A 23,215-nucleotide genomic window follows, 5' to 3' on the forward strand; every position below is an offset into this window, starting at 1 on the left:
TGAGGTACAAACAACATGGAATTGCTCTTACTCTTTTGGTTATAAGAATTTGATTGTGATCCTTATCTTGAAAAAAAAAAAAAAAGCGGTGTAATCTCTCAAATCTATAATGCTCTTATGAGGAATTGATAAATACTTTATTATTCTTTAAAAAAGAAAGAAAGAAAGTTGAAGTGAAACCTTGATCATTATTAAATACTATATATAAATGTTACTATAAACTAAAGTTGGCATAAGTGATAAAGACTTTTGTTACTTAGACAATTAGTTAGATATTTAAACTCCTACCTTAATGTATATAACAATTTAATTGGGAGAAGTATACCCATTGCTCTTAGTATATTTAGAAAAAAAAACTATATATAAATGCCTTAATAATGACAAATAAAATTTAATAAATCACTTTTTCAAAAATAATAATAAATGAAGTAAAACTATTGTTGAAAAAATAATTATAAGAATGACCAAATGTTCTATAATTTGACCAAGACAAAACTTTTTTAAAATATTTTATGTTATGGAATGGAAAGAGTATTAGTATGTATAAATTATAATAAGCGAAAGTAATTATATAGTACTTGTTTATCAGATCTCTCAATCAAATCATACATATTACAATTAGATATTCATGATTGTATAATAAAAATTAACCTTTAAATTCTTCAAGTTATGTACTGAAATTAAATATGCTTCTTCTTCGAAGGGAAAGGGGTTATAATAATAAAGAATTTATTAGAAAAAAAATGTCAATAAATACTTCATAGATTTTGTAAAAGATATATATAATAAGAAACATGAAATGCCTCAAGAAGGCGTGTTAAAAAACAAAGAAGGAAAGAGAGAAAGGAGAAAGTATCATATTTTTAACATTTATATTATTAGCTTTTTTTCTAGTTTCAAATATTTGAAAACGCCTCATAAAATTATAAAAAATTTAATGATACGAATAAAGATAACATCTATGATTTTACTTACTGATAACGTACAGTAGATGGCTTTCTTTTTTGGCTATATGTGTGTGTGTGTGTGTATATATATATATATATGTAAATAGGCGGCAACGTAGCATTCTCTCAACCAAAACTGCCACTCTTATTTCCACAAGCATCGTGCGTCCACAAGAACATAAGTAGGAAGACATGCGTTTTAAAATGCTCCGTTAAAGAGATGTGAATCATTGCATTCAGGATTTTCCAGCATTAATGGCAGCCTGAACAAAATCATCACAGTGGGTGAAGCCACCAGACAAGACATCGGCAAGAACGCCAACAATGTCAAAGGCCTCCTGCATATCACTGGCAGAATTCATCTCATCCAGCCATGACAGCATCTCCTTGGAGAATCCCAGCAGCTCTTTCACATTTAACAGCCGCTCCTTCATCACCACTTCCCAGCTTTCCAAGTCCCCGCTCTCATCTTCCCCTTCTGCCGCCGCCTCCGCCACCATTGTTGATACAGTTGTTGAACCAGAACCAGCCGGTTTCTTCACCTTGAAGAATTGCTGAAGCTGCTCAATCAAGCCTGTATAAACCAGCATGGGTCGAATGATAGATAACAGATCCTCACTCTGCCCTGTTTCCACGGCAGTGCTACTACTCCCTGATGATTCTGCTGATCCGGATGAGGAGCGTGCTGGGGAGCGACCATGAGTGTGCTGCATGTATGCATGGTAAATGCCGCGCTGTAAGAATGCACGGCGGTGGTGCAACCATGACTCGTAAGACTCCGAGAGGAGTGAGTTCACCATCATGAATTGGACGGTTTCTTCTGTCCCTATGGTAGGTTGTGGTCCGGATGGAGTAGGGGGTCTGGGATCTGACGTGGAACTAGTTATGTATGCCAATACAGCCCGAGCCATGGTTCGACGCTGGGCAGGACTTCCCTGATCAAGGAGATGACGTGCCATTTGAATCATGAAAGGAAGGAACCGAGAGTTGCTTTCCCGGCCACCACCTCGGCTGTCTGCACTGAACGATGCTCCTGTTGCAAACCGAGCAAGCATCTAGGGGGGGGGGGACACCAGTGTGAGATGCTACAACCATCTAGAGACAGATTATATGAATCTAGTAGAGAAGATAAACTATTTTCTCACACTTAAAATCCTTTAATCAGGTTTTTTTCATTTTTACTTTGGAACTAAACTCACATTATCCAGGGACAAAATACAGAAAGCAGCAAGACAACATACCAGAACAATGTCATAGGTTAACAAGCGGAGCCTGCTTCCATCAGCACGTCCGAGCCCATTGAGGTGGTCCCAGTACTGGTCAATGTAGCGAATGTACTGTGGCAGCGGAACAGATGGACCTCTAATGGGGAACAAAGAATTGCAAAGAGATTCATTATTTCTAAGCGTGGCCCCCTCCCACTCTTTCTTGGGGTTCCTCAAGGCAGAGTCCGCTCTTTTGGCCTCCTGATGGCACTGGAAATGAATGATATTGAAGTAACTAACAGTGGTGTAAACACATTCTCCACGGGGATTTCCTGATGCACCTACTCCTAGATTCACACGCTTGCTGTAAGAGTAAACGCCCAGTAAGTCGGTGGGTCGTAAACTGTATCCCTCCCGGCAAACCATGCAAGCCAATCCATCTTCCTCCTCCTGCACGTCTTCCAAACCTTCAAGGACAGGCCGGGCAACAACAATCCGCTCACCTCCATCAGATGAAAGTTCCTGGCGCATTCCAAGCCCCTGCGTCAAACGGAAAAGACAGCACCAAAGGGGGAAAAGAAATCAGCTTCTGCAGAGTGTAAAGCATTAAGCCTGGACTTTTTGTTAAGAGATAATATGCACGTAGGCACCCAGTAAACAAGAGGCTCATTATACAGTACCTGAAGCAACTCCTCTCTCTTCCGAAGAGCTCGGCGCCTCATTTCGTCCTTTGTTGCATGCCGTAACTTGCTTACTTTCTCTCCCAAGAATCCATCTCCTTTTCCTTCCTTGTTAGATAGTGTGTCCAACAAGTTTTCAGCCCTTGCTCCAATCTCATTCTCTCCAGGGACTCCTTCCAGGGCATGCAGCAAAGGCAAGACACCTTCTTCATCAATACACCTTTGAGTTGGGAGATGCCCCATTGACAAACCTCTCAGCATAGACAGTATGAGAGGCACAGATGGCAATTTTAAGCCTGATGCCCATTCAGCACTAGTCCTAAAGCCAGCCTGCCTTGCATTGCCAAAACTATTCTTCAGATGTCTTATCGCAGTTCCGGTTATACCCCTTTCTAGGATTATGTCCTTCAATCTCTCTCCACAAGAACTTGTCTTCAGGGACTCCGAAACCCTAACAAAGTTTTCCAGTGTAAACCTCTGCTTTAAAGCTTGCTGAACAATGCTCTCATCTTTCACATCGTCCAGTTGTTTCTGCAAATGATCAAATGCACCCCAATCTTGCAAGTAAGGGCTAAAATGTTGGATGAGAGCTTCCATTGCAGCAGGCTCGCCATATGTTAAATAGGGCAATATTCGAGCAACCATCTCCGTATTTCTCTGCTGTTTGTTGGATTTTTTGAGGCCCAACGGATGGGACAATCTCTCCAAGAACATGAGAACTATTTTCTTGGCCTGTTCACCTGTTCCTGCTTCTTCACTAGTGACAGTAAGAGCACTTTGAGTGGTACTAATATTGTCACTTTCATTTGCTTCTAATGTCAGGCTTTCAACAATCAAAAGTATGCCTTCAGCTGGCTCCATGGCATCAACAGAGAAAGCCCTCCTAGCTGTCTCAAGCAGTAAACCTAAGGCTGCCAGCTTCAACAAGGCCCGCCTGTTTTCTCTTATCTTGCAACAGTACATTAGCAGATTAAGAACTGCAACCAACTGCTCCTTGTTGGACTTCAAATCATCCCGTAGGCGCTGCACATCATTTGAAAATGAGATGCCTTCACAAGAGGTTGGACTAGGACTTGAAAAGAAAATAAATAAAGGAGGGAAATCTATGATTTGGAAACAAAGTAAATGAAATCATTCTATCATCTTTTAGTTGAAGCCGATACAATAAGCAGAAATAATCATTTAAATTGAAAAAGCATTTTATAAAGTTCAGTGCCTTGGAAAATCTGAACCATGAATGTACAGGCTAGGTGAACACTCACTTTCTACTGAAGATCATGCCAGAAACAACACAGACAAAAGCCAACAGTGATTGTTGCTATCTCATCAGGAAAATTACTAAAATTATCAATGGAAAGGAAATAATCACAGTACTCAGTAACTTTCAAAAGCATACAATGCCAAGTGGAAAAAAAAAATCAGCTAATGTAAATGAATTAATCCTAACCATAGAGCATAGGTTTCCTTATAATCAAGGGAAGGATGATTAGACTTTAGGTTCACAAATAAATAGCCAATATAGGACAGAATTTTGAATTATATAGTGAAAAAGGTCCATAAAAACTCCTATTTCATCTGACCATCCTTGCACATTTCAAAAGAACGGCTCACAGTAAAGTTTTCATCATAATCAAGGAGACAATATCAACTGCCCTCTGAAACCCATGTTCTGTTATGTATAACAAAGATTAGAATAAGAAAGACCATGATGGGGCTAGCAGAGGGAAATCTAAGGTTCTCCAGATGAGATGCTTTTTCTTGACTTACATCTCTCTTTTTAATTTTCAGAAAATGAATTTATGCTGAAAAAGTAGTTGAGCAACAAGCAGATGAGAAAGAATGGTATTGCAAAAATCCCAAATGTAATATCTATCTACACACACGAAGTGAGGAAGAAAGGGGGGGTGAGATTCTCTTGTGGAAGAGTAAAAATACTGAACAAAAAGGGAATCTTCAATTCTAAGTTTCTCAATCCTCTTACAAATTTATTCACGTGCAATTTTCCATGCAACAATCAGAGTGAAAATAGAAGATAATAAAAAAGCAAGAATTTTTTAGATAAATTCCTTGATGGATTGACTTATAGAACACATGATAGCATCTGACTTGACAATTCATCGCCTACGAATCATGTATAACATTTTTGTCAAAAGCTATCACTCTTGAAATTTCAAGCAGACCCTAATCCATGCTTTGACTAGGACTTGAACACGATATAGATAAAATTTGAATATATTATAATTCCTACCAATACAATTAGGAGTTTCCCTTCCACCAAAGGCAAATTGTCAGTGATTGTTATTCTAATTTTAAGAGGCAGCAACAGAACAACATCAAAACACAATGAATGAGCTCTTCAGAGAATTCTGAGAATATAAACAGAGAATTATTCTACAAACCTGAATCATGCCCAATAGTATCTCCAATCCACCACACTCACGAACAGCACCTGCTATGGCAAACTCGACCTCTGGATCCTGAGATTCCTCTCTATCTTCCTCCAATTCTTTAATCATAGGTTCAGTAGCTTCGCCATCCAATCCCTAGCAATCAGATATCAACATCAACAATGGTACGCAATCAAAACCAAAGATCCTTCATGAATGAGCTAAATCAAATGTTTATTAATAGCAACAAACCTGAAGTCGATAAGTCACATTCATAGGTGGGCAGTCTCTCGATGTGGTAATAGCATTTGTTGCCAATAAGGTAGAATTTGCCACACTGTTTGATGATTGATTTGACTTCTTCCACACTTGCTCATAAACTTGTCCAATGCTCAAATCAAGAGAGATGATATTGCCAGCGACTAGCAGCTCCATTCCATAGTCATCCTCCAGGAGACCTAACAGATCCAACTGATGGCAAATCTTATTCTTAACATCACGCATCAATGGACCAATTTCAGCACTTGAATATGGATTCTTAGTCATTGATCCCCTAATAAACTCTTCCTGTGTATGAGCCTTGTTCAAAACCAACAAATACACAGGCTCTGGTTTCGAGGGGCAGATCAGATTGCAGAGTTGTTCTAAGATAAACTGCAAATGCCAGTAAAGATTTAAAGTAAATTAGCAATGATTTCCCTGATCAACGGAATAGATAACAAACAAAAAATTGATATAATGTGTATATATACACTGTGTCTATATATAATATGTCCGGAAACTAGTCACCAGAACAGTTTATGATTAAGAGAAGCAGATCATAGCATCTAAGAGAATCAAACTGGATAATTATTAGACAGAAACAGATATAATTGAGTCTAGAAATAAAGCAAATAAAAACAGTTGGCTGTCCCCAAAAAAAAAAAAAATCAAACCGTTGCCTGTCCTTACCAAACAAGCACGTCCCTTCCTCTCCTCTCCATGTATTTGCAAGCCATTTATGCAGGCCCGAATGAACTGCCGCTTGTTTTCACTGCTTTCCAGCAATAGACTATCTAAAAGATCCTTCAGGAGCCTATTGCAATCGCTGATCAACTTTGTCTTTTGCACTATCAAGCCCCGAATTACTATAAGTGCTTCAAGTATTTCAGAAAGTAAATTGTCTCGCATGAATCTGACATAAAAAATATAAAACAAAAAAATTTAGTTTTATAAGATGATGAAAAGGTACATTGAACACGAAATTGTAATGATTCAAGCAGCATATCCATACCTGGATCTGACATTGGGAACTTCTAAAAATTTACCAAGAAGTTCTATGAGCTTGTGAAGGATAAATCCCTGAGATATATCTATGTGAAGACTTCTTTCCAAAGACTCCACATTATTAACTTCTTGAGTAATTAGAGTGCAGATTGTCCGCAGGCATCCCCGAACAGTCAAAAATAAACGAGCATCTTCTGAATCTATCATCTTGAACAGCAGTTCAAAATATTCTGCAGCACTTTCACCAGCAGCCAGTGTTGCAGGTAACAAAGAGACAAGCAAGTTCAGCAACCTAAATCGCCTGGATGAACTTTGAGCACAAAGTAAGTTTATCAGCATGCACATCTCTGACCTAATAGATTGAGAACAAGCACTCAAAACAAGTTCTTTAACCCATGATCCCAACTCAAATGCAGATAAGTCACTTTTGGCTGTCTTACAAACACAACGCTTCCATCTCAAAGCATATTTAAGGGCTAGGTAATCATGTCTTTGGGGTCGCGACCTTTGACCAGCAGCTTTGACAGCCTGAGAAACTTTGTATTGCCTTCTAACAAAATCAATATAGGAAGCTCCCCTCTCCCACTCTGCATAGCTCACTAATTGAATATCCTGCGTTTTAGGTGTCGCATCCCAATTTCTTTCTGATGAGTCTGGAAATGACTTAGTCCCACTGACATTAGACAAAAACCCAGATGCATTTGTATTACTTTCATCCTTTGTCGCTTGAGACTTCCCAAGGCCTTGCTCTTTTTCTGGATTATCAGGTTTTGGAGGTGTACATGCCTGAGATACAATTCTCAGGCAAGGAAGAATGACATGCTCAGATATGGCAGGATGTTTAGCACCTAACTTGATGGAAGAGAACAACAACTGAAACACAATACGTAATCTTGATTCCCAGAATTCATCAGCCAAAGAACACACCTCAGAAAGTAATAGCATCTCTTCACGTGTAGTGACAGCAATATCCATGGAGCGATGATGCTCAAGGCAATACATAACCTTCTTTTGTATCAAACCGTTCAACTCAGTAATTGCATTTACATCACCCTCTGATAGAGAACAAAGCACTGCTCTTGCTTGGACACGGGCCACTTTGGGACCTTGATGAATATTATTCTCAAATAACTCAGACAAAATGCCAGCTGAAACAACTAGCTTCTTGGAATTTGGATGCCTTGCCAACACTTGTAACATTTCCAGACATTGTGTTACAAAAGTAGTCGCACAGCCATAACAATTATTTGGGGATCTTGAAACTACAAATCTTGAAGCCATGCCATTGTCAGAATGCTTCTGGTGCAAGTAATTCATCAGCACCTTCCGCAGCCCTTGGAGCGTCTGCACACTTTTGCTCACAGAATCAAAAGCTGCTTTGCACTTCTCACCATACAGGACTCCAAGAAGAGCAATTTTCCGATTGATTTTACAAGAAGGTCCAGGTATAGATACCATCATTTGTTGCACAGAGTCCTTCTGTTGTGAGTCCATGTCGTTCTCACCAATGCTTGAAACAATTTTAAGCAAGGGCTTCTTGAAGCCCAAGAGTTGTTGATATCGCCTATGAGCATTCTCTGACTCAGATTCTATGGCTGCCAATCCCCTCTTCATATCTTCATCATTTTCCATATTATCAAATGTAAAACTCGGCTTCGCCATGAAGTTAAACTCAAACCGCCCATATTTGCTGTACCCACACTCATTACACAGAAAAGAATCCAAATTCTCATAATTGATGTTGCGGCATTGCCTGCATTGATAAGCATTTTCATGGCAATTGCTACATATTCCATGCTTATCAGTGACAGGACGACTACATCGAGGGCACTGCAATGGTTCAAGTGACAATGCCTGAAGATTTTCATAGAATGAATCCAGTTCAATCATGAAGTTACAAGCAGTGATAGGAATGGGGAATTCAACTTTAAGTTCAGTCTGATTAAAAGAAAGATGGCAACTTTTTGCACGCTTCCACAAAGACCAGTTATTTTTTAACTCTGACAAGTCAGCAACTGGTCGATTATTGTAGTATAGGTTCAAAACCTTAACTGACTTTGACTTTCTGGCATCATGAACATTCATTGTCACAGTCTGGATTGTGTAACTCCCAGTGCATTTCACTATAATACGATTGTCAGTGAATTTCGTTTCAGACTTTAGAGATTCTAGCTTCATCTTGCTGTAAGGTACTTCAGGGGAGCTGCAGGCAACACAAGGTTCACTCTCAAGATAATATCCATCAAATTCCACTAAGCCACTTAATGTATTATATATACGGGAATTTGGATGATTTGCTAACAGCTCATTCTGCGAATGGAGTGTCTCAAAAATGCACCTAATCACATCAGGGGTCAAGCATCTGTCCACAAGTTCAGAAATCTGGTGCTTTGAACTCATATCAGGGGATTTTCCAAGCAACCAAGTTAGAAGTTCTGTGTACTCCACAATATTCTGGCCATACATTGGTAGGAACTTAACTTTCTGCAAGAGAGCCACTAGCAAAATTTCCTTAAATGACTGCTTAGCATGATGCCAAACACCATAAAGAGTTAATTTAGCCTCTGCACGAACAGTACTGGAATTCCACTCCAAAAGAAAGCACTCTATAAACTGCTTTGAGATATCACCACCTTTGTCAGTGAAGACATCTACTGCTGCCTCCATATCTAAATAGGACTTCTCCAAACCAGACTCAGCCCCCTCATCCCCTTTCTTTTTCTTCTTTACTTCTTGAGATAGGGAACCTGATTTATTTGAGCTTGTGTCTCCAGCTTCTGTTTTCTGGGACACAAGGCTAGTATCTTTTCCAGTATAGAAGGCCAAATTCAGAAGTTTAAGCGTCTGAATAACAGATTCCTCTCCAAGATAAAACACTCCATCCACCAGGAAGGGCAAAATATCTCCATGCCTTAAACAATATTTTTGCCAGTTCCGCGGACGAGCAGCCGCTACTTCAGCCATAGTGGAAAGGCACTTCACAATCTTTACACTTCTCTCATATGGAATTGAGTTTTGAAAACCACCAGACTTGTTTACATGCTTATAAAGTCTCTTCACTTCACTAGAGAACTGCCAAGAGTCCCGGACACTGTAATAATGAGACTTGCTTCCACAGAGATGTAGGAAAAGCCTTCTGGCATATCTTCTCACAAAATTTGTATGAGGATTATTAATGTAACTGCAGAGAACATCTTGATATCCCTCTAGCTTCAAATCCTTCCCATGTGACATCTTGTAGACTTTTTCTTTTTCCCCAATTTTGTCATGCTTTTCTGGCCGAACAAGAGTATAAACCAGTCGGAAAGTATTCTCGAGCAACAGCCTGTGGTAATCCATAAATATATCTGTTCGATGTGCTTTGGCATATGAATCAGAAAAAAAAGGCAAAAAATTGCCTGCAGGTAAGTCTCTACGTACTGTTAGAAGAGCCCCACACCCAGGCCCAGCATTAAAATTAAGTGCACTTTCACTATTAACAGGAGATTTGAAAACATGCACTAGCTGCTGCAATATATCCATCAAATAATTCACAAAAGCTTGCTGCCTAAGAGAATCACAAGCTCGAAGCAGCTGTGATGCAAAGTCAGTCTTATCATGGTCATCTACTGAAGGCTTGGCAGCCCCAGTAGTGGATAACGGAAGCTGAATGACATTCTTATCATGTGTGTCAACAGTTCCACTCGGCCTTGGCACAGAATTATCACTACCAGGCTGATGCCAATTTCTAAGCATCAAGGTGAAGAACATGAAGACAAGGATAGCAACTTCCCCAAATAATGAACGGGTTTTGGCCACAAATGATCTGTTGAGATTAATCTCATCCAAAAACCATTTGATAAGCTTCTCTAAATCTAGGCCATCAGGCTTTGAGCAGTCTATAAAAGGTCCACCCACTGCAGATGATAATCTGTAGAAAAGCTGCATAACAGGAATTGCCCGCATTCCTGAGGTCGTATTCATCCATCCTTTCAATTGTTCAAGAAGATCAGAAAGAAGTAAGGAGTTTACAGCCCGTTTTGAAGCAGAAATTGAGACAGGATCAGTCAATGAAGCAGCAAATTCTCCAGAATCATTGGGCTCCAAGACATGAATTGATGGAGAAGAATTCTGTGTGTTGCCATCAGCTGGAATAGGCAACAAGTTAGGGTCACTAACGTCATCAGGTGTGAAGTGAAATTCATTGCCATCTCCCACTGAATCTACTTCAATTGGAATTGCTGTCATAGGATGATCTCTAGAGTGTGGTGGAGGGAGCCGATCTGCATCAAGTACTTCATAGCATGCCTCACACAAGTCAAAATCAGGACAAACAGTACAATGCCATCTTCGCCTTAGTATAGGTACAGTAGAGCAACCATCACAACAGTATTGAACAGAAGAAGTTATAGAGTCTTCTTCAATCATGACTTGATTATTTCCACCACTAGCATCAGGAGCCCTAGGAACAGACACAACAGTCTCAACAGCATCATCTGTAGCTAACATGGTCTGCTTTGGAAAAGGGACCTGGAGTAATCTTGAAGATATGGCCAAACTGGAAAAGGAACACAAGTAAAACGTAAATATCATTTCTGGCTGAAAATATATCTTAATTCAGGTAAAAAGGATGGAAAATACCTGCTGGCAGTCTGAACAGCCTCATTGGAGGAAAATAAAAGTTTCTTGAGTAATGCAACAGCAGGTGTCACAGTGCGCAGTGGTACATCCTTTCCATGTAAAGCCAAGCATTCAGCATAGCAATAAATTAGTTCAACAGCAGACATGACAATGTTGTTCATAGTTTGTGTGTCAGGCTGCTCAAGGTCCAAAATTCCCCACAGAACTTGCATAAGGGCATCCACCACCTCAGAACCTGCACCAGCAAGAGAAGCAGCTTATGTCAAATCAAAATATACCATTTGTCTCCAGAAGCCATGGGAATGGAAAAGGAAATCTCAGTCCTTAAGTAAATAAAACTACCATTTGTCTCCAGAAAAATTGCTAAATTAGAACGCCGCTGTAATGCAATTTTACAAACTGCCCGCATCTGGGCAGTGAACTCTTCAATGATCCAGCTTCCTGTACTACCACCTGTCCCAAGCCTTGATGATAGTAATGAGGCTGATTTCACCACCCCAAGAAGCCGCATGGTATCCTTAACCTAATGTGAGAATACTCCAGTGAGTCATAGCAAACTTGGCATAATATAAGGAGGAGTTATAACAGATTACCTGATGGTATATCTCTTTCTTAGGAAAAACAGCCTGTAAGACACAACAAGCAGAAGCCTGCAGTACTGGTTCACGGTCCCTCTCAAATATTATTTCAAGTAAATGCTTGCACTTGAGTTTGCTGAGCTCAGCTTTCGCTTCCTCAAGCCTTGAGCACCCTTGCTGCCTACATAGTGAATAGAACTTAGTAATAAGCTTAAGTCCATCAGCTATTACCTGCTCCTGAATAGGTGCAGACTGCATTGATCGGCACTTTTTCCCAGATGCAGCCACAGAGGAATTCAGACCAAGTGACCTCGCTTCCATATCCAAAACAGCATCCATTTTCTCTTTCCAACCAAATTCATCTTTAGTTCGTCCATAAACTTCAAGGGAATCTATTCTGGGAAGTGTTGAGCCATTGAAGGTTGGCCCCACAGAGATAGAAAATTCTTCATCAGCAAGGAGTGATTCAGCAACAGTAAATGGGATATCATACCAGGACCGCATTCCTTCATCTAATTTAATACTTCTCTGGAAAATAGAAATACTTGAAGGTATGTGGCTTGCCGATGTATTTCCCACATGAACTCGAAAGCCAACCATGACAATATCAGGATGTGAATTGAAGACAGATATCTGTGTAAGTGCACAAAGAAAAAGAATTATGGAGGGGGAAAATATATCAAGCACGTCATATAGGTGCATATATTGCAACCAGAGCAATTAACACGGTGCAGGGTAACCCAGCACCAGGATCCTATCAAGATAGAAATACACTAGTGTGAACGAGAAACAATAACCACCATTAGACCCACCCCCCACACAATCATGTCTGTGCCTCGGTATCATAGAAGCTCTATTAATATTTAAGTTTCTAGTAACTAAAACCTGATTATAGTTATATATCTATCACAAAAGCACTGAGATGAAAAGGAACTATAAGCAACAAGGTTCAAGAGGAAGGTCACTGCCTTCCCATAAAGAAAATATCAAATTTAAAGAAGAGCAGGACACAATTACTGTTCCCCTAACCATCAACACTGTTTCTACTAAATATCAAATTTAGCACCTATATGGAGAGCAAAGTATATGTAATCAAATTAATCACCCTTAAGAATATCAATTGCAAAGGGCAAGCTAAGTTTCACGAAATATCTGTTCAAATTAGTAGGACCAACACAAAATATTCTTGAATGTTCCATTCCCTGGATTAAAAGATTCCCAGAAAACACCACCATCCCCTGCTCATACGCAAGTTCATTCTACAGGAGTGGGAATGTTGGCTTCCCACCAGTGCCCAGGGGGAATATTCTAAAAATTTTAAAAGACTATTGTTTCCATCCCTACCCTAATACTCTCATCAAAATAATAAATAAAAGTAAAGGTAAACTTGAAAAATTAACAACTATAACTTAACAATAAACCATAAATAAAATATATTAATAGTAATAAGTTATAAATTATTAAATAATAAGATGAAAACAAAAATTAAAATATATCATATATGCATGTTAAAATAAAAACAATGAGAGAAATTTAGAAGAACAAATAGTGAAATAGTAAATCATGAGTAGTGAAATAGTAAATCATGAGTACCAAAATATACTCAAATAAAAGGTATAATTAGTGATATTATTAAAATTATAATTATTATTAATTATAATAATATAAACAACAACAACCTACAAATATGTAAAAGTAAAAGTAAAATAATGTCTACTACTTTGATAGGGGATTTTTGAAAAATTAGCAAGAATCCGGAGAAATAAAGAATTAAGCATTGAACAAAAAACATACTGTAGCAGAGAAATTTATAATTCTGTGAATCAAACTCCCAAAATATTATGATCAATTTATATACCCAAAAATATAGTAGTTCACTTCACTAAAGACGGGCCTGTATCTAATAACTTGGACAATAATGATATCTGTGATGCTACATGCCTCCTAAAGCATTATAATCTCTGCACCCATACTCAAGAAGACGTGAGAGGGGCACAATTAGCGGATACTAAGAATTGAAACAGCGGCAAACAAGGCAAAGGCTAGTTAACATTCACTTTCAAAGAATACCTTAAAACCTGCCGGGCTTGGACTTTCAAGAAAACCATCGTCATTTGATAAATTCTGTTTTGCTCCTTCAGAATCACCATTTCTGATGGCATCGCCACCCAGTTTCACATCTGACGTAATGCAAACAGTTTTCTCAAAAAAATCAAGAGGAAATTCAGGATTTGTACCAGCATAGGCTTTACTGAGTATATTAGATCCTAATTTCTTAACTTTCTCCGACGCTGCAGTCATACCAGCATCAATTCCCAGAGGAACATGTGAATATATTTGAAGGCTACCATCATCATGCAAGACAAGACAGTGTATTTTATCCTTTGATAGTGGTTTGTAAGCAGTCATCCCAACTATAGGTGAGGTTGAACCCCCAGGATGCCGCAAGTTCTGTGCAAGTATTTCACATTCCCCCATTGACACAGCAAGTGCAGAATTTGATTTCCCACTTGATATGCAGACAAATAAGCCACTTCCAGCCACCAGTTCTTTCCAATGATGTACTGCAGCTGGCCGCAGGTTACCATCTTGTTCCTCATATACAGAAGAGATATCAACTAGAGAGGAAGCATCAGAACTTAATCGTCCAATCACTGTGGTACCATCTTGAAATGATATAAAAAGTAGCTTATAAGTTGAGGAGAAGTACAATGATGAACCCTTTGCATGAATTTCTTTACCCTGAAGCTGTAAATTTTCATTCAATGGCGTGGCCCCAACATTTCCTTTGACAGATAATTCTAACCTGAATATGGAACCATTTTCTGACAGAACAATAAGAAACATCCTTCCCTGGGAAGCCAGATAAAGAGTAGCATCCCCAATCATATCATCTGGCAAAGTGAAGTAGTGCATTGGACTGATATTGTCCAGGGACAGGTCATATATTTTAACAAATCTGTTAGTCACAACCATTAACTGAACCTGTGAGCCTGGGACCCAATCCACACGTCTAATATATGCACCTTGCAAAGCTAATTCAACTGCAAGTCGGTCAATCACTTCACCACGAGGATTTAATGTAAGGACCTGGCAATCTTCATAACCAGCTACCACAAGATAATTCTCCACCACAGGGTTGAAAGCAAGTTGTACAATTTCAAAGCGAACAACATTTTTAGAAAGTGGTTTTACATTGGTCTTGTCAGCCGTGACAGGTGCAATGGTAGCTTGTCCAATTAACTGGCCAACATCAAATATAGCAACCTTGTCACCTTCACCAACAGCAAGTCGACCTCGTTGGCTAACACTAAGCAATGACTTGACAAGAGACCCACTTGCTAAATGTGATTTAAGCTCCTTGGCATTTGAATAATCAACTTTTATCTTCAGATCTAAAGATCCACTTTTATATGCTTTCTTCAGTTGCAAGAGATCCACGCCATAAGATAGCACCTTATCTTCACCCAGTACTATTTTCTTATCCTTCAAATGGTCAGAGTCTCTTCTACTCATTATTGATGGCATCAATGAAGTGCAAAGATTGAGTACTCGGCCCTCAATATCAAGTTCCTCCAATAATAGTGGAATCCCTTCTTGAAGCTCTTTTGGTATAGACAATTTGAAAGGGTTATCTACATCTGAACAAATGTCCTCCTCAAAATCTGAATCACTATCTGGCAACTGATCCCCATCCCCAGAAAAGGGTAAAAATGACTGAAAAGTATTAGAATTTCGAACAGGTGCACTGCTACTTCCAGTGAATTTCCGAGGTTTCAAACATTGACAGTTACTACCTCTAACACCCCCAGCACCACAGTCACAAAAGAACCTACTTGAGCGGGAATAAACAACACGATGACCCCGATGACAAACCTTAGCACAAACAGAACAACAGCCTTTGGATACTGTCAGATCACATGTATAGCAAAAGTACCAATGTTGCTCCATAAAATTGCTGCCACTGGATGTAAATGTGCAGACTTTAGAAGCAAGCACCCTTTCACTGTTAGCATCTTCATCTTCATCTTTATCTATGCTACCAACCTCACCATCAGAAGTCGCATCATCCTCATCATCATCAACAGAAGTTGCATCACATTCAAGAGAGGCTGATCCACCTTCCTGATTGGCAGAAAGAACAAATGTCTCAGAGTTCTTCCTGGATTCCACTGGTCCAGCAACATGGCCTACCCCAAGAGAAGTGCCTGAAGAACATTTGCTAGTTGTCCTTTGTGGGGAGATTTTACCAGAGCCACAATCACTCAAAACATTTTCAATGAAACCAAATAGAAACTTTAGACCTGGAAGCAACTGTTCATTGCCCACCAACTTCTCCATCAGCATTACTGTCCTTGTCAGCAACAATTTTATCAAGGATTCTCCTTTTGAAATTTGAACGATGAAATTGAAATATGACTTGGCTGCATGTATATCAAATTGCAAAAAAGCAGTATCAAGAGACAACGATGCAGAATCAAAGATGTGGTGCTGCAGTTCTTTTGTTTGCTCAGAGGACAATGACACAAGACAAAGAATGAAATTCATTGTCGATTCCCTAAGCAAAGTGGAGCAACCCTTAGCACTGCTAGCCCCACCACCAGAATCCATTAAGGTGCCCAAAAGCCTTGTCTCCAACCACTTGGACAAGTTATGTGGATCTTTATCCAGAAATTTTGTTTGCATCATCCTCCTGAGATCAGGAAACAATTCACTAGATAAAAGATCGACAAAGAAATCAAGAACCTTCACATTAACCGATTCAGAGTAACAGCTATTTAGAGAGTCAATCAGAACCAAACAACCACCAGGATGCAACTGTAAAAGCCTGTTGATCTGCCCTGCTGCATTTTCAACACCAAGATAAAACTGGAATATGGCAGATTTTGATGGGTCTTTTCTGAGGCTGCTCAAAATGTCAATTATCTTGCTTATCATCCATTCATCAACTATGCCATCAGAAACTCCTCCAGCATTGATGTCCCTCAGAAACCCTTCCATTTGCTTCATTAGAATTAAATTTGCATGAGTTGAACTTTCCATTTCTGCACCTAGGTTGTGATATATAGAGTCACATTTCTCATGAACACTTTCAAACATTTTATCAAACTTGATATTCATTACCACATCAAGAATTTGTTGAAGGACCTCAATCTCCAAGTTAACATTTCCCCCAACATCTTGTATTCTAAGCAACCCATCAAGAATAAAAATTATTCCTCTTATGCTAAGAATAGAAGAAAACATAGTTGCACTATAAGTAGAAAGATGAAATGGAAAACCATGCAACAAGCACTCTGATGAGACCCTAGATAGCGTTCCTAAAGCTTTTTTCTGAACAGTAGCATCCAGCCTTGATAGTACACTAAGAACAGAATACAGCTCACTTAGGTTAGAACCACTCCTCTGCAGAAGCTCATCCTGCAAGCACTTATCAATTCCAGTATGCTTGAGAAGCAAGATTGGTGGGAACCCAGGAGCCAACTTCTGTTTGTAACTAAGGGTAGCAAGGAAAGCTTTCTGATGAATCTGCACATATTTGTTCAGCAAGGATGAAAACAGGCCCACAAGTGATGCAAAGTGCCCAGCTTCAATCATGGAAGAAATCATGCTTCCAGCAAGTTTAACATTATTTTGGTCCCCAAAAGGGCATTCTCTCCACATAAGACCCTCTTTAGAAAGTGCATTGTCTGCACAATATCTCCATATGCCAATATTAATGAATGAGAGCACCAGAGAAAGCCACATCCCATTTCTGAGAAAATCCCAACCTAATTCATCAGTGTCTTCTGTTACGGACACAGCATCTAAATGCTGAAGCAAGCTTAGCATAACATCTGGAAAAGTAGTGCACTTCTCAATAACCTCATGGTGGCCTAGAAGAGAATGACTGAAGTGGAAAAAATGTAACATGTTAGATAAGTCCAGAGAGAAATCCCCACTCTGAGGAATGATCGTCTGGTCTGCTTCAGAGCCACTAAAAGGAACATCCCAACAAAGACTGAAAAGATATCTTTCAACAACTAGATCTTCCAATGCCAATGCCTTTTTACCTCTCCAAAATCCCAAAACTTGTGAAAAGACCAGATATATGTCATTCCAATTCAGGCTTAAGCTGTCAATTGCCATGTCATCCCTAGCAAGTGAAGAAGACCCTGTAACATCAATCAGTTGATCAGTCAAGCTACTAAGAACAGCTTCCTCTCCATGACATCCACCCATAATACTTTTTAATGCACTAGATGACCAAGATGACAAGTGATCATTCACACTATATGGTATAGATGACCCAGACAATGGGGCTTCCCTTAACTTAGACCGCACATCTAAAAGCAATGGTGTTGGACACGTACGATGGTGAATTATCATATGACGAAGAATTAAGATCAACCTTGAAACCACTAAAGCCCAGCAAGTTAACTGTGTGCTGTTCAAATCCAATGCTGCTTTAGAAACCTCTTTAAGGTTTGAGAAAATTAGGTTTGCCAACACTGCTTTTTCCTCTCAGCTGACAAGTGGAATGCCATAAGAACTATCTCGTTGTGAAACAATGAGGGGAGGGTGCCAATAAGATCCTTGACACTTGGACATTGTACACATATAGAATTTGCCTTGTCAACAATGAAGGAAACATATGCCTGATAAATTTTGGTTCTCAACAGACCATCAACAGATCCTGCCCGAGAAAACAATGTATGAGCCAGCAAAGTCAGGGTCCTGTCATTGTAACTAAAGGCACCATTCTCTACAGTAAGGATCTTCTCAACAAGGTAGACTTCAAGAAAATCAGCCAAAGCACGGTGTGTAAGAAGGCTGTGGAAAAGATCAAAGCACAATTCATGAATTTGTCCAACCTTCTTGTCTCCATGCAAAGGAGTAAAACTATGAGACATATTATCTTCAGAACTATCATGACAATTGAGTAGGGAAAGCAAAATGTCAATGTGTGTTGTGCTGATTTTGCTGCATCCATCCTCATAAAGAGAATGATGCCATTCAGGAGAGAAGACAGATGTCTTAAGAAAGTACAGAAGCTCCATAGCAGCTTGAATTGGCATATTATGATAGCTGGAGCTAGAAACCGCAGCAGCAGCTGGCTGTTCACATCCATCAGCAGATCCAACAGAACGCCCAGTCTCACAGAAAAGGTTACCAAAAATAGCCTCATCCTCATGACATATAGCGTTTTCAACATCAGATGAGCAACTAAATTTTGCAGAGTTAGAAGATGACCTTTCCATTTTTTGCCACAATTTGACTCCTTCAGAATGAAGGAACAGAACAAGTTGAATCAAATTGTCCACCCACTGGCTAGATGTAGGAAATATTATTCTCAGAAGCTCTTCAACAGTGTATTTCTTTAGCAAAGAAACAGTCTCATTATGAACAATGCATGAGGGTAAATCATTCTGTATAGCATTGGAACTACCAGCAAGTTCTGCATCAAAATCAAGAAAAACCTGATGCCTTTGTCTCTTCAGATCATCAACGAGTTTCAGTGCATAAATCACAAAGCGGGGGAAGTAAGCTAATGGAATCTTCAAATTTGAAGCAGACTTGTCATATCTCCATACAGAAGAACCTAAACTTTCCATTATAGATGCTACAATACAAGCTTCAACATTCCGGGGAACATTACTATTGCCAAAACAAACTTGAACAATGTGAACGAATTCTTCCGCAACCATTAGGATGATGCTCTCAAAACTCCCTTCAGTAATAGCATGTGCAGGCACAAACTCAAATTCAACTCTAAATAAGCTAGACAAAGCATCAGCAAATGAAGCAACTGCCTTCACCAATGAGGCATCATATTCAACAAACGGAACATCCTTACTAAGACTTCCAAGTAACTTGAAAATCCTCAAAACGAATGAAAGTCTCTTTCGGAAACTAACACCCTCTACCCTCTCATCAAACACTTCTTTGACTTTTATAAGTTTGTTGCACAACAAAATTAAACGAGGAATGTATGTCCCATGGGCAACTGCCCATTGCTGGAATATAAAGACCAATTTACCACAATCTTGACAATAAGTAGGTCCACTGAACCCAGATCCTTGTCTATCAGGCAGAACACATTCAGAAGCTAATGTCTTTAGAAGCCAATCCAACGTTTTTCCTTCCTTTGAGAATCTCAAGCCTTGTTGCACATAAAAAGAAACTTGGTTAGGCTAAAACAAAGGGGCATGAAAAATAGTAAGTTCAATATTTCAAATGAACACAATACCTTCAAGATGGCATTTGATGTGATCGTCCGCAAAATCACAAGAAGAAGTATCAACCACTGGTAACATATCTACAAATGGGGTAGTAGACGTAGGTAGTAATATGTCCCCTGCCTTGTCCATTTCATCTACCAATGCCATCTCTAAAAGATGAATCAGGTTGTTCTGGAATATCCGACATAGAATTGATAAAAAGTAACCACCAAAAAAATAGCACAGGTCAATAAACCAGAAAGTTATGAATAAAATATTTATAAGAGATTAAGAAGATTTATGGACGAATATCCATACAAGAATATATGGTTGGGGACCACCTGAAATCTGGGATCTCTCTCTATATATATAATTATATATATCCATCCCCCTCTCTAGCCATACCATACCATTATTCCTAAAAAAAACAGAGAGAAAGAAAGGAAAAAAAGAAAGAAAGAGAGACATTCTTCATATCTGTCCCCAAGCTTATCCTAACTACATAAAAGCATGTACACCACTCTCAAGTTGTCTTAAACAAAGCTATGCACATCATATGCTAATTTGTTTTGGATAAAAGACATCTAAATGTACCCTTTTTTTTTCCTCCCTATCATTGCAAGAAATCAGAATAATCTTAACCTCCAAAGAAATTTAGGGAAAAGGATGAAATTGTCCATGACATGTATTGCAATTGACAAAAATAATATCCATGTAATTGTCTTCTTTAAAGACAAAATTGTCAATATAAACCTATAACAGTTAAGCCAATGAGAAAAACCAATTATGACACAGCTAGTAGTACCCCATGCATTGCACGCAGTATTAAAACTGTTTTCAGGAAAAACAAACGCCAGATTACTGTTTTTTATAATATATTGATATGATGTCAAATCAATGAACAATAACTGACCAATAAAGAAACATTACTCAACAATCCTGCTTTCATATATTAACTATATTGACGCTGATGATTCCAGAAATCAGCGGTGATGGAAGTAGGATAAAACATCTTGAAATACAGTTCTCCATTGAGACTCGAGTCAATAAAATAAGCAATCCAAAATTTTAAATCCCTTGGCTACACTAGTGTTTGTCAATCTAATTTAACATCAGTGTGCGCCTAGTTTTTTGGATAATCGACAAGATAGGTTCTGTTTTACAAGTAGGTGATCTTTTCATGTTTATTATTTTCCTTTTTCTGTCTATTATTTTCTGCTAATGATTTAATTGATCATGCTATTAATTTAAGTTGTTTTTCTTTTCTTTAATCAAATTCTCCCTCTACCCATGGGGAAAAAACCTTCTGAATCCATCAGATGCTAAACGTTCTCAGTCCATCAAATCTTACACAGCAGCGTAACTAATTTACCGTGGCATTAATCTGGCTTCCACACAAAAATGGAAAAGCCACTAGTAGGTCACAATTTCTAAACTCGTCATTCTTGAATACCAGTACTACTAGAGTTGGACAAACAAATATAACCCAAAAAGAATGTTGATTCAGAAATAGCTATCTCTAATCCCAGCATAAAGCATCTTTTGCCCAAAATGATGTAACCTTAGCCAGAGATACAGGCATCCATAGAAGCTTTCGTCGACTGAGTATGAGACATGATTTTCAACAAAAGGAAAACGAAATCAATCAAATCAAACTACTCCTCCAATTATGGCAAATTGTGCAGCACTCATCCAGTTTAATTTTGAACTCCATGAAACGAGAGAAACAATAAATAATAAAAAAGGAACTCATTACAAACTAGCCTTGAGGGTGTAAGGGAAGCATACCTGAATTCCAAGATCATCGTCATTAAATCCAAAAGTTTCCATGTAACACACGGCAAATTCTATCGACTGTTGCACAATTGCAACAAGTATTGCTTCCGCTTGCTCCACTACTCGTGCAAAAATGACAAACGCAACAAAAATTAAGACAGAGGAAAGCTCAATTTTATAGCAAAATAGTCATAATTGTTTTACTTCCAGCTCAGAAAATTTTTCATCATACCATAAGCATATCAAAAATCAAGGCAAAAAATCAAGAGTGAAAAAGGACCATAGTAACTTGAAAATTTCCATCATCTGCTAGATATTTCCTACACCTCCCAGTTCCAAAAATAAAACCTAACAGCTAGCAAAGCATGTATTATAAAAAATTAAAAAAAAACTTAGAAAAAATCGAAACGGCAAGCATATTTCTACAATAATAGAAAGAAATGATCACTAAAGCACCTGACAAAGATCGAGAAGCTGAAGCAATCACGCAGGCGAATGAAGAAATTGCCTGAATCTGCGAATCGTTCCACAATTGGAGGCCCAACATTCCATCTCCGAGCACCTCGACGCCGCGTTTGAGAATCGTGTAGAAAGAGTTAAGTCCTAACCTGATCGCATCGTCGGAGCGTAGCTTCTGTACAAGATCATCGGATGACAAAGGCTTACTATCAACAAAGAGAGCTTCTGCGAGTTTCTTGAGGTTCTCATCCATGGCAATGCAAATCAAGAAGACGAGAGGCACAGAGAGTGATAGCACTGGAAGAACAAGAAGAAGAAAAAGAAGGCGAGAAAATGAAAGGGAGGAGAGAGAATAGACTTATGAGTGAGTCACTGAGGAGGAGGGCGCTTATGGTATTTAAATGGAGATGGAAAATTGTAGGAAGGCGGTGATCGAAGTGTCTTTAACAAGGCCATGGTGTGATATGAAAGGAGGAATGCTGCGAGGACAAGTGGGGTACAATGGCAGTGTTTGTTTTCTCCTCTTCTTTTCTTCATTACAAAGAAAACTGGAATCTTTTAGGAAGAATGACAAGGCAGGATAAAGTTGATGCCAAATTAAAAATTTTAATATTGCAACATGAAAAAAAAATAAGAACTAAAGTATTAAAAAAGATTTATTTTAATATTAACTTTTTTTTTAAAGTCCTGACTTGTCATTCTTTCAAACCTTTATTTGAGGTTTTATGTTTTTGGTTCCTAATCTTTTTGCTGGGACTGATGTTTGTGATTAATCTTCTTTTCTTTTGTGCCCATGATTTTCACTGAGGCATTTCATGGTTTTTCTTTAAAAGAAGCAATAAACGTAGGCAAAAGTGTTTAAGTTATGTTTAAGTTACAGAACAAACATTACAAAATTGAGGGGGATAAAACTGAACATTGGAAAGAATAGATCTTTTTGAATAACTTAAAAAGATTAAAGGTTGAAATGAGGCAAATAACGCACTTAAATTTTTAGTCACAGCATTCATATTTTCCTTGCTTAAGATTATGGGCCTATTTAAAAATTTATTTTGAGAACAGTTTTATATTCTCCAAGACAAGAGAACAAAAAAAT

The 23,215-nt window shown here is 38.6% G+C and overlaps 1 protein-coding gene across 1 annotated transcript; it reads right to left on the reverse strand.

Annotated features, from left to right (window-relative positions):
• Positions 1 to 1,068: 1,068 nt before the first annotated feature.
• On the reverse strand, positions 1,069 to 22,484 carry LOC129313491 (auxin transport protein BIG). Its single transcript, XM_054956673.1, is given in 15 exon segments — positions 1,069 to 2,002; positions 2,189 to 2,692; positions 2,833 to 3,855; positions 5,232 to 5,375; positions 5,472 to 5,873; positions 6,171 to 6,393; positions 6,493 to 11,022; positions 11,106 to 11,340; positions 11,448 to 11,628; positions 11,699 to 12,316; positions 13,754 to 18,189; positions 18,192 to 19,826; positions 19,914 to 20,076; positions 21,673 to 21,779; positions 22,117 to 22,484. Coding segments are annotated over 15 exon segments (15,276 nt in total). The 5' UTR covers positions 22,373 to 22,484; the 3' UTR covers positions 1,069 to 1,183.
• Positions 22,485 to 23,215: the final 731 nt, after the last annotated feature.

The sequence above is a fragment of the Prosopis cineraria genome, unplaced genomic scaffold (genome assembly GCF_029017545.1).
Source record: "Prosopis cineraria cultivar Desert tree isolate PC_DT_omini unplaced genomic scaffold, ASM2901754v1 PC1, whole genome shotgun sequence".
Classification (NCBI taxonomy): domain Eukaryota; kingdom Viridiplantae; phylum Streptophyta; class Magnoliopsida; order Fabales; family Fabaceae; genus Prosopis; species Prosopis cineraria.